A 13,609-nucleotide genomic window follows, 5' to 3' on the forward strand; every position below is an offset into this window, starting at 1 on the left:
CTTGCAGGGGTAAGAATCTCCGTGCGTAGCGCTACTAAACCCCGATTTCGTAACTTACTTGAGAACATGAAACTTGCTTGAAACATAACATGAAGGACCACATAAACATGATTCATGAGCGTGCTTAAACATCGTAGATAGTTCATAGTGTACTTACCTTCAAACTTGGCTGGACGAGAAAATAGATCTTAATGCTTTCTCTCTTAACAAAACCCTCGGACCTTGTTATCTAAGTTGTAACAAGTAAGAAAATTGGAGGAGTAAATGGAAAGGAGAAGGGTATTTATAGCCATGGACTTGAAATCCCAAGCTAAACTGAATTGGAACACTTTAGTTCAAATCCACCCACGGAAATCTATAAACTTTTCTGGCCAATCACATGTTGCCACCTCAAAGGTCATCATAAGTCTTATCTATCACCTCAAGGGAGTCATTATGCATCATCATGAGGCCTTATCTTTGCTTCCAAGAAATCCAATGGTTGCTTGCCACGCGTCTTTAAGGATAAGATTTTGGAGACTTAGAGGCTAAACAAACTTTTATAACCAATCAAACGTTGCCACCTTGTGGGGTCATTATGAGCTTTTATTCTATCTCTAAAGTCATCATGAGTGTTTGCCACATGTCCCAAACTTGGAAACTAAGCAAACTTGGAGGCTAAGTCTTGGATTCCAAAGTGATTCAAATGTGGATTTAACGTTGTTTGAAATCCAAAGCTGAATTGAAATGTAAACTCACATACGCACCTTCTCTGCCATTTACACATTTGCCCTGCCACCTCATGCTTTAATTTATGTGTCTCATCATGACTTCTAACGACTAGCTAGCTCAGTTCGTTACCTTAATGATCTAGTCGCGAAGTTCCAAGAACTAAACCTTGACTCGAACTTTTCGGGTAATTACACTTAGACCCCTGCAATTTGGTCCTCGTGCAAATTTTTAATTGCATTTTAGCCTATGGAGAATGGATAAATTACGTTAATACCCCAAGATTTTAGGTAAATTACACTTTTACCTAAACCTGGATAATTACAATTTTGCCCATGGTTCAAAAACTGAACTTTTGCCTCAAGACTTCCACAATCTCTTGAAATATCATATTTCCTCAAGTATCTGAATCTAAAAATCTCGGGTATTACATAATATTTGAGTCTAAAAATCTCGGGTGTTACAGTTTGTGTTTGAATAAAAGAAGGATAAAGCAGCCGATCAAGATGCCTAATAAATCGGAAGCTGATAAAGAAGAAGATAAGTTTGATTTGAAGATTAAGTCTTTTATATCCTAGTTTATCTATAACTTATTCAAACTTTGTCTATATCTCATAGGATTAGGAGTTAAAGGTCGTAGACTTCACCTGTATATAGGACTTTATTTAATACAAACAGCAAGTTTGATTGATTCCATCCTCCATCCATACCTAAGGCTGTTACGCTTAGGTTTTATTTGTTTTTGTTTAGGAAGCACAAGGTATTTGAGGTTGGAGATGAAATCATGGTATTCTTGAAGAAGGAAAGGATTCTAATAGGAAAGCACAACAATTAACAAACTCAAGCCAAAGAAGTATGGTCCTTGCAAGATTGTAAAGAAGATCAATGACTTATGTTGTGGATTTACCTAATCATATGGGTATTTCCAAAACCTTTAATGTTGTTGATCTTTCTTTGTATTTGTCAGATGTTGTATTGTCATACTCGGATCATAATTCGAGGTCAAATTCTTCTCAAGTGGAGATGAATGATGCGGTCACTGTTCCTATTTGAAGACCCGACCCAAGGCTGACAACTAGGCCCAAGGCCAACCCAACCTAAACTGGGCAATCCAAAATGGCCCAAACAATAGCGAAACAGTCCCCGGGGGGGGGGGCGAATTCCATAAGGCCAAAACTTCATAAGTTTTTAGAATTTTAATACTTCATATGTTTTAAGGTGTTAATTCTATTTCATATTTGTTAGAGTTTTACTTCTATTAGGATTCTAGTTGAATTTTATTTACAAGTATTAGATGGATTAGCCAAACACTATATATATATGCTTAGAAACTAGGGTTTGTAATCAACTTTTTATCAATTCAATTACAACAGCCTATTCGGGTTTCTTTCCAGCAAAATAGGTTCAGTTTTGCGCCTCTTTGAAAGTCAAGCTTCAGCCATTGAAGCTTGTTTCCAAGGGTTTCTTTCGTGTGTTTCTTTACACTAGGGGTGTCAAAAAATATTCGAAAACCGGTGAACCGAACCAAACCGAACCGAACTTTTGGATTGGTTCTATGCTTCAACGGTTAGGTTCTGGTTCTAAAAAATTAAAAACCGATTTATTTGGTTTGGGTACTGGTTTTTCTTTTTAAACCGTGGTTCGAACCGAACCGGAACCGATATTATACTTGTATATATATTATAATTTTTTGGGTATATATATACATACGCATAAATATATTATTACTTGCAATTTTAATCTGCTAGTTTTTGTTTCTTTCTTTTTTGTTGTTGGTTATTGTTATTCATGAACTCTTTTATTTCTAGACTTTTATGCGCTATTGCTATACTAAATAGTCGATGTAATCTAATTTGATGAGGTAGTCTATGAATTATTTTGTTCTACTTTTACTTCAAGATTTGAAGCATTAATGAAGTTATGGGTTTATTTTAATTAACAAATTTGTTTGTAATTTCATATTTTGCAAAAATATTTAGAAGCTAAATATTAATTGGATAGAACCGATGAACCGAAACCGGTCCGATGCGATGGATTAGTCATGGTTTGGTTTTATATATGTAATGGTTCGGTTACGATTCTTATTTTTTTGGAACCGTTAAAAATGGTTCGATTACTGGGCTCTTATAGAACCGGACTAATCCGAACCGTTGACACCCCTACTTTACACACTCGCTATTTGCTGCGTCATCTAAGAAGCAAGAACAGACCACTCTCCAATTGAATCCTAAGAAAAGGTCCACATGCTATGAAGAATCCTGGAAAATACATCTTCCATAGTAGGTACAGCTGGACTAATCAAAATCTGAGCATGAATCCCTTCCATTTCAGCCTCAAGACCAGCTAGGGTAAGCACCATAAACAATTCATCCCTTTGTTTCTTCTTCTTAGCAAGATCAGCTGTAATAGGGAGCATAGCATTAAAATCTGTCAAAGCAGACTGGATTCTACCCAAATAAGTAGCCACATCTGAATCTTTCCTCTGAATATAGAACAGATTACTAATAATACTATATAGACACACTATATTATTAGTGTACAGCAGCTGTGCATGAGACCAAATATCAAAACAGGTCTCATAAAGATGAAATAAAGGGATTAAATTGTCACAACCTGGTTTGTGACAAGCTGGTTTTAGCTCCGGATAAGAAAAGGAGCAGGATGAGAAGGATAGAAGAATGAGACAGGAAGGAAGAATAGAAGAAATGGGAAGGAAATGAGTTGTAGAAGGAAATTCTGATTCAATTCATAGATGCCTTCTCCAGAGAACCTTGGAGAGGATATAAACTAGCTGGTGGTAAGGTAAGTCTGTCATAACAGATTCCCTCCCTCAGGCAGTTACAACAACCTCTTTGTCCTATTCGCCCCTTGCACGTGGGACCTAAAACTAACCCATAACAGAAAATACAGAAATAAGCAGTAATATAATATTTGGCTACTAAGAAAAAAAAGATTCGGATCCAGCTGGTTCATCCCTTGACATAAATCAGCATCTATTGACTGCCACAGCATTGTAACCAACTGTGCATCCACTCTATCCCATAAATTCATATCTGATTCAGCTATGTCAGGTAGCTGCTTAGTTAGATGATCACTTACACCATGCCCTCAAAACATCATCCGGATAGAGGCAAACTGGGAAAGATATTTCTTGCCATTCAATTTATCAGTTGTAATGGCAGGAATACCAGAAAACAATGGTACAGTTACAGGATAATATGAACTCACCACTCCTGAATTTGATGAAGTCATGGCTCAAACCTGAGACCACAAAATTGACTGAATATACACTGATTGGGAATCAGCTGAGACAGAAGCCTGGTGCAAAATCTCACATTAAAGAAGAATCAACATATCAGATCAAGATCAGATTGCTCCAGACCAGATCTCATGAATTCCAAATCTACAGACCAGATCATTCCAGTTCTAGGTCAGATCACATCTCAGTTCTAGGTCAGATCAGATTGATTACTGGGCCAAGACTGATCTCTCACAACAGAACAGCTAGAGTAACACAGAAACCCTATATTATGAACTTCTCTCTCACGCTACGGCTCTACATGAAGAAGAGAGGGAGAGAGAGAGAGAGAGGGGGGGGGGGGGGGGGGGGGGGGGGAATGATATGGAGGAAAAAGATCTAAATTCTCTATTCACTGTTAGGTTTATATACAACTGAAAACAAACTCACTCTGTACAACTGAGAGAAACAGCATTATGTACAACACTACTAAGCTACATCCTTCTAACAAATCCTAAGAGAGAATTCAACTAGGATACAAGTCCCTTATATTACTCTCATGATCAAAGACATAGTGCTATTATTGCTACTATTTCGATAATACCCCATTAATGGATAATTAACAGTATGCTTGAGGTTTTTGCTATAAATAGGGTCTCCTACGTTGCTCCCACAATCAAAGAGCTACTACCGCAACTATTTCCATAATATCCCATTAATGGAGTATTAATTCCTTACCGCTACCGGTATCTCTTGGAGATTGACATTATGGTCTAATGCTCCACTATATTTAGGGGACCTCAATGGCTCCTATCTATCTATCCACTATCACCTGGATCTCTCCTTTTCCACACTAACAGCCTTTGACTGCTCAACACTAGCTATAATTCCAAGCTCATCATGGATATCCTTTGTAACCTTATCCTTGTTGCATAATAAATATCAACTATTTTGAAAGAAATCACGCAATTAGCTCTTTTTAAAAAACAAGACTACTATGTTTTCCATCTACAAATCCTAATCAATCTAGAACCCAATCCTCCCTAAAATTATGCTTGGGAGACAAATCAATTGGATTTGCTAAATTGGAACAATGTGGTAACCACTTGTTCTGCACATGGTATGATAGGGGCAGTTGGCATACAAAGTGCTAGAATTCAAGACAATATATGGTTTTGTCAAATTGATTATATCACCACTGTGCAGAAAATGGTAACAATTTTTTTTGTACTTTGTTGTGCCAAAACTCTACTACATCTAGCCTTTAGCTTACTATATTGATTTTTCCCTCCTCAGATAACATTTTTATGCTTCATTTGGAACTAGGATTTGCACAAGCAAAAGAAAAAAAAAAAGTTCTTGTGTAAATAAATTATGTTTTTTTCCCATTAAGAAATCCCTTTTCCAAACATAGCTTTAAGAGATTATGATCAATAAGGCCGATATTTCAAAATGAACCTGCACAATGTTATGGAAAGCAGGCTCCAAATCATAAGCCAACCTAAACACATTAGAAGACCAAGTGCAGATTCCACTGGGCTAAGTTTTCTGTGGTGGTCCTACAAAATTGATGCTACAAAACTAATACAGTTTTCATTAGCTTATTTTGTAGATTTTAAATTTTCCCTCCCAAAAGAAATTGTGGCAGAATTTTTGAGCAAGGTGACCTAAAGGTTGAGATTGGTTGACAGCCTTTTGAGACATATGGACAACAGCATGCTGGTTTAGAACCACAAAAGTCAAGCAGGGCGAGAACTAAGGCAGCTCAAAAGAGAGCAACAACAGATAATTTGACTAGTGTACCAAGGAATTATTATAGATCTACAGAAATTAAATAACCCATATTTATAGTGGAGGAGTAGGGATTAGGTTAGAGAACCAACATCTAAAGGAAGTGGTAATTTTCACGGCCTAAAATTGTAGTAGTAGGTAGGGAGACCACACCAATGGTACAGAGAGGCACTAATAATGGAAGAGTGACACGTGTGTTACTAGATCTTGTAGATCGCGGAATCATGATCCAGGGCAGGCAAGTGGGTCAAACAATTTCATCTTCAAATCCTTTGTCTATAGAACAATCAAGGTAAGGATACTCTTGAGTAAAGAATACATCCTTCATGAACCCTCAATTCTAGCCCCTAAAGTCCCCATGCAGAAATGAGCCCATACCCTGCCTCAGCCTAAGTTGTTAAAGCTGTTAGGGCCACAAGATGTAAGAGCCATCGGTCATAAGGGAGACACTAAGAGTGTTCCTATGATGTATTCATGAGTGGCCTTTAGGAGCAGTCTGTAGGAGCTTTTAAGTATAAATGCAGATCATGTTCCAATGTGCATTGGTCCTGGAGGCAATTAGAAAGGTGTTTTGACAAAGAATTCCTTCAGCCAAGAGGTTAAACATTATTTTAGCAAGCAGGCATTACTCAGTGAAGAAATCCTGGGCCCAAAGGGAGGGATTGCAAGTGCCCAGACTGGAACCAATCGATAAGGCATGATATACAATTACTATTATCTAGTTCATGTAGGTGAGCTTGTGGTTAAAGATAATCATAAAGACATGCTCAGTCTAAAAGGGGGAGCTTGTGGATCCATTCAAGCACCATGCATATGCTTGACAACACTAAATGATACAAGGGCCCGCAAATTTAAGGAGTGCACAAAGATCATCTGCTAGAGAAGAATTAGACAGGCACACACAGTTTTTTTTTTTTGGGGGGGGGGGGGAGAGAGACCATATAGAAGAGGGGGAAAACAGTCTGAAGGGAGAAAAGAACCTTGTGGAAGTGCCTGTTTGCCTTTATTGTGAAATTTCTGTTGTTGTGAGAATTACTTTTGTGAAAAAAGCTTTTGTATGAATCACTTTAAGGAAAAACATTTGTCAAAATTATCTGAACCACTTCCAATATTTTTATATATGTTTGGGCAATGATAAAAAACATGCTTTCAACAACCAAGTTACCAAAAACGACATTGATAAAGTGCTTATGTAGTTAACTAAACTACTTGGATATATAATTATTTTTAGCTTTTTCATTTTTATGATTAAATATTACTTTATTTTTAAAAAATGAGCTAAACTAAGAAATCACATTTAAGCAACAACACAATTTTATGAAAATTGACATCAATTTTTCTTTTCCATAAATAATTAAAAATATAGCAAAAACATTCAAACTACATGATGAATTGATGATCTTTTGAGAGAAATGTATCAAAATTTTAAAGATTATGACAAAAATATGACTAATTGAACAAGCTCTTTTAAGGATATCTACATCTACAAATGTTAACGAAAAATTATTTGATCATCAGAGTGTCTCTTTCTTCTGCAGAACAAATTTCAAAACTATGATAAGGGTGGGTGAAAGGAGCACAATATATGATTTTATGTTGGGTGGTTCCTGATGATATAGATTCTTTGTTGATTGATTTGTGAAGAGATGGAAAAAGAATTAGATATGATTGATAAGTGTAATATTTGCAATTTTAAATGTTGGTTAAGGGTAATTTTGACAAAATAATTTTACTTTCTGCTTCTACTTTGATTCAAAGTAAGAAGAAAAAGTTTTTTTCCCAGTAAAAGCGCTTTTTAATTTTGGTCAAACACCAAAAAACTCAACAAAGTGCATTTATTTAAAAAAGGGCTTATTTGAATTTTCCCGAACAACCACATAGGCAAGAAATCAATAACTTGAAAAAAGGGGCACGAGACTCCCTACTTTACCAAAGTCACGGGGGAATCAATATCTTGAAAATGAAGAAAAAAATCTAGTGATTAGATAATACTAAGTGTTAAATAGCAATTTCTTATCTTATCAGACTAAGTAAGCTTATTTACTTAAAAAACTGAACAATTCAAAAACAATGAGCCCTTGCCCATCTACAACTAAACAATGTAGACAACACAACATTATCACATGGCATGATACAGTAGGAATGGCTATTAAATATTTCAGTACCACCAATACTGTTTTTCCTGAAAACAAGATGCACCATATATTTACTCTATAAAGTGCAATTAATCATATTTGCAGATTTTATGACATATAGTGTGTGATTATACTGAATGTGAGACAGTGTATTAGTTATGTGGATACACATGATGATGGGCAAATTCACCATATATAAATATGCACTTCTTGCTAGGATTCAAACATTCCCACTAGTTATATCCTCCTCCTCTATGAAACAGCCACAGTTGGCCTGAAGCAACCAGTGGAAAAATACAGCAAAAGCAAGAACATTTTCAATTTGGATGAAAGCTATTTGGGAAGAAACAATTCCAAAAAAATTACAAATTGCAACCCTTCATTTGCTCATATTCAAAGGACTCCAGCTGCTCCGCTGACTAAAAGTTGGCGCAAACCAACAACTTTTTGCCAATTCAATGTTTTTCTTTTTTCTTTTTCTGGGTTAATATATACTGGAAAAGGTAACTATAATTGACCCCTGAAGAACGGCAATAACAATTTTGTCTTACTTACTCCAGGAAGGGGATAAGGAAACTTAATACATATATCGAAAACTCAAGCATATTCTAGAGTGGTAACAATAAAAATTAGACACTTAAATCAAATATTTGAGTGGATTAAGATAGTCCTAGCCTCAAACATGTATACAATTCACATCACCTAAGCCTGCACAATAAATGCAAACCCCACTCCCCTTAACAGACAAAAAATCACCATAAGCTTTGGGCAAAATTTGTTTATTCATCTGAATGTATGCACGTTAAACTTCGTGATGTTATTCTCTTTGCACAAATCTCACAAAAAAGACAAGAATGTAATTTATTAGCATCTAACAATCAACTCCACTGAAACACTGCACAAAACAAATAAAAGATGACAGAAACAAATGCATAGACACCATTGCATGGACTAAGAGAATACTGAGAACAAGAGTTCGAACACCCGACCTTTAGGCCACTCGGCAACGATTCTCTCCTTAAGCATAGCAACAGTCGAAGCTGGCGAGTACCGAAACGGGCCGATGTCTGTTCCATCATACAGTCGGAACTTAAGCTCCACCAAGTCCTCGTCCGGCATTTGCAACCACCAAAATCTCGGCTATCCGAGCCCCTCCGATCGAATTACCAAACCGCAGCTACAAACACACAATATCAAAAACAACAGAGACGTACGCATAACAACACCTCCGCCGAATCGATCGAAAATCGGTACAGAAAATCAAGTAATTTACAAGCAGCTAAAGTGAGATGATAAACAAATTAATCACCAGAGAAGACGAAGCGACAAGTTGAAGTGTAGATTGCAGCGAGGGCGAGGGCTTGAGCTGAAATTGAGGAACCCTAGACCCGATCTTGAGGCTCTCTCACTGCTATTTACTGTGCGTGTATGGAGAAGTTTGGTTCGGAATGGAAGTAAAGCCAGTGAGAGTTTTAATTTGCCTTTTGTATATATGGTTTTCCATTATTTACTATTTATTATTTATTATTGCTGGGGCTTTTTGCCGAACAGGAATGATTTCGAATCTTGTCAGTGAATTGCAGGCAACTTTGGTGCATCACCCGGTACCGTTAGCCTGCCTGATTGACCGACCTTTGGCTTTAAGGCCAACCGGTTCTCCTCCCTGCGGTTCTTGCAATCTGGCGGTCCATTGGAGACGTGCCGACATACTTTGAAATGATGACACCCGCCTGCTCATTTTGACTCCAAATTTATTTTTTGAGACTTGGGACAGAATTTTGTTGTGTTTTGTAAATAGGCCCGCAAATATTTGTGATTTATATTTTTTACTCAAATATCTATTTCACTATCAATAATGTTAATTAAACTAAATTAAATTACTTAAATTATATTAAATAAAATTTAACTAAAACATAAAAGGTAAAATATTACAATCTGTCGATTGACCGCGCTAATTGTATACAAAATAGTTCATCAAACCCATTATTGGCACAAAATATCGTGATATTTTGCCATTAAAATATCACAATTTTGTTCACCTATTCTCTCTTTCTCCCCACTTGCTCTTATTGCCGCCTCTCACCACAGCAACCTCATTGTTTCGCTGCCTCTCGTCGTCTTGCCTCCTCTCGCTTCTCATCGCCTTGCATCTGTCGCATCTCACCTTTCGTCTCTACCGTTTTTGTTGTCTCGCTTCATCTTGTCATCACCGCCGCTTTGCCGCATTGCCTCCTCACCGCTGCATTCTTCAGCAATCGGCGACCACCCATACCAACCGAGGATGCAGTGAGCGGTGACGAGGGCAATGGCAAGGTAGACGAACGACCAGGGAAAATGCGAGAGAGAGAGAGAGAAAGTTGTTTTGGATCTTTTGGGTCATTTATGAGAATGGCAAGTTGGTCATTTTACTAATGTATAAAGCAATATGTACACTTCCTTCCTTACAAATAGCATTATCCATTTGTTAATTATTATTTCCTACAACGATGGATGAATACCCATGGTTAAAAATATTCTATTGTATCCTGGTGATGAGTATGCCAAAAACCATTTGTGAGAAAACCCATATCTCTACTCACCTAATTTTAAAATCCATCATCTTTGGTGAAGGATTTGTTGAAACTTTGGCTCATTTTAAGTCTACTCTTTTTTAATCAAAGCTTCGTTGTGGCATCCATCATATACATGATTCTTCTATCACTAATTTAATTCATCAATCTCGAATGTTGAATCTCCTTCATAATTGATAGTGGTTTGAGTTTCAACCACAATAATGATGAAAGATTAATAATTGAAACTTGCTATATAAAATTATCTTTTTCATCATTCTTTGATTAACAGATATGAAATTTTTTTACCAAATCGTTATTTATTTTTGTAAATTTCCCTTCAAATGTAAACTTGTTCCAACAAAATTTGCTAAATATTCTTATTCTTCCCCAAATAGTTTTGCTAGAAATTATCATCTCCGACAATACCAAAATGCCATAAAATTTCTAACAAGGGGTTTTCACCTCACTTTGAAGAACAAGGAACTCGTGCTCAAAATAATGGTCATCAAATTGCAATATTTTTTATTTTTTATTTTTATGCTTTAGTTTCTGTTAAATTTAATTTAATATACTTTTATTAAAATTATTTAACTTAATTTAGTTTAATTAGAGTTTAATTAACATTGTTTTCAAAGAAGAGATATACGAGTGCAATTTACTCTTATTTCTTTTTCTCTTATGTAGCATTTGTTAAAATGAGTAAGATAAAACTGTATCAAGATAAAATTAGAATGCTTTCTATACCAATATATATAATGCTCAAGATAAAACTGTGAAGTATTCTAATATTTTTATCAAACTGTTTATTGAATTTTTTGAAACACACTGAAGGACATATGAGTCATTTTTTTCTTATCTACAAGATCCAAGATAAATTTATCTAGAGGTGAGAGAGGTAAATTTATCTAAAAAATCTCAAATAAAAGGTCACGTGACTTTTTTTAAAAGGTTGGTAGATAAATTTAACAAATATAATAGAAAACATTTTTATTCAGAATGCTTTTCATGTTCCATTTTTTTCAATTTATATCTTAGTTAATAAACATTACCTTAATGTCAAGAAAAACAATAGAATATAAAAGAAAAGGTAAAACTAGAATATAAGATATACGTGGTTCTATTACAATATATGATCTGTATCTACAAAAAAAGGCAAACAATTTCACTGTAAAGAAATTAAAGAAACACAATTATTGAGTCTCTCAAATTTAGAAATTTCAAATACACCCAAATTATCCAAATTATACCTTGAAGAAAACTGTCTAAAGAGAATTATATACTTGCCCATTTAAGGCTTCTCCATACCATAGCTCCTTAGAAAAAAAATATATTTGAATTTTCTCTTAAATTATTTAGGTCAATTTAGATTTTAATAATAATTCAAATATGAAAATTAAGATATATTTAATATTCAAAAAATACTTTATTTCTTTTCTTATTTTTCTTATATATTGACGCATGAAAATGAAATAACAAATAATTTAGATATTTTCACCTCTAATTTAAAATTTTGTACTTAAAATATCCTTAAATAAGTAAAAGATATAGATCGACTAAAATTATTTTAAAATTGAAAACAAAGTGTAATATGGGTATTTAGGGGCAATGGTTAGCATTTGTTGTGTCATAGGTAAAAGCCTATTAAAGGGTCAAGTAAGCTCAAAAGCCCAAAATGTCTTTTTGGGCTAAAAGATATAAATTTCCCATATGCGGGAGGGTCCCACACAAAGTGCACAAACACGATAAATCCGACATTTAAAAATCCTTTTGAATATTCCAAGAAAATGATAGATAATTATCCATAGCGAATTCTAAATTTTAAAATGGTTATGAAATATTTGGATAAGCATTATTCCTAAGAAATTCTATCCCTAAAAAGGATAAGATAAATATCATCTATCGAGATAAATGTTATCTGTAATTCTGTTACATTTTAAATCATTATATATTTATCTATAAATAGGCAATTATGCATTCCTGAGAAGGGGGAATGTCTTTGATACTATTTCAATACCGTTTCTTTCATTATATTCAATATCTAATTGAAGCGTCAGAGTGTTTGCGTGGGGACCTCCCCGTATCCTCTGACTGTTTTTTTATTTTTGCAGGCTCAGGCGGTTTGAAGACGACATTTCCATTTTACAAATTTATTGTTGTATCCATACTACAACAATTGGCACAATCTATGGAAAACGTCCAAAAAGCCTATTAATACTACAACGGCTTTTACACAATCTCAAGTCGCATGAAACCAAATCAAATCAATTGGGAAAGAAGACATTACATGTATGTGATAATTGCATCAATGGTATGTTCATTCAGTTAATATTTTTACATCTCTCACTGTTTCATTTTTCAATTATTATTTTATTTAAAAATAAAAATAATTGAAAAAAAAAAGAGAAATCTCTCTCTATATATATGAAAAAGCTTTGCGTGGAGGCTTAGCAGAAAAAGAAAATTAAAAAAAAAATGTCAAGAGACATTATATGTATCAGCCATTAATTTATGTGTGCAATCATCAATTTGTATATATTTGGCTTCTCGTGGAAGCAGAAACAGCAAGCATTGTATAAATGATATATATATATATTATATCATAAACCTTCTCGTGAAAGCTAGGGAGAAAAACAAATTTATTATTAAGCATATCTTATGCATATTATATTATTATTATGAGAGCTTCTGGATGAAGCTTTTCCCTGGAAAAAATGGTGTAAATCCAGAAAGCAAGGGAGGAAAAAGCAAGTCAAATCACGTCTAAGCAGCCAGGCAAAAAGCAACACGGGCGAGAAACAGTAGGAAGATTCGACACCTAGATCTGGGCATGGAGTTTTCTATTCTTCCTCCCTGTTTAATTAATTTCTTTATGCCCGTACCATTGATTTAAATTTTAATTAATTTTGTTAAAATGTTTGGGGGTCAATAAATGTGAGCAGACGAATGATTCGCCCTGAACACATACAGATGTAGGCGTTACGCCGAATCGCAAAAATAAAATATTATTATTCTTTAATTGCAGATGTAGGCGTTACGCCGAACCGTGAAAAAAAATATTGTTATTCTTTAATTGCGGATGTAGGTATTACGCTAAACCGCGAAAACAAAATATGGATATTTTCTCTCAGTGCAGACGTAGGCATTACGTCGAACTGCGAAAATAAAATATGGATATTCTCTCTCAG

The 13,609-nt window shown here is 34.9% G+C and overlaps 1 protein-coding gene across 1 annotated transcript in view; it reads right to left on the reverse strand.

The window, feature by feature from the left end:
- The window catches only part of LOC127799370 (membrane-anchored ubiquitin-fold protein 4), a 50,555-nt gene extending 41,209 nt beyond the window's left edge, over positions 1-9,346 (reverse strand). The window contains exons 1-2 of the mRNA XM_052333353.1: positions 9,182-9,346; positions 8,862-9,049 (exon numbers count right to left, since the gene is read on the reverse strand). Coding sequence (XP_052189313.1) covers positions 8,862-8,991 — 130 coding nt within the window. The 5' untranslated portion in view covers positions 8,992-9,049; positions 9,182-9,346. The remainder of the gene's footprint in view (positions 1-8,861; positions 9,050-9,181) is intronic.
- Between the last annotated feature and the right edge of the window lie 4,263 nt (positions 9,347-13,609).

Source organism: Diospyros lotus, chromosome 4 (assembly GCF_014633365.1).
Source record: "Diospyros lotus cultivar Yz01 chromosome 4, ASM1463336v1, whole genome shotgun sequence".
Taxonomy (NCBI): Eukaryota; Viridiplantae; Streptophyta; class Magnoliopsida; order Ericales; family Ebenaceae; genus Diospyros; species Diospyros lotus.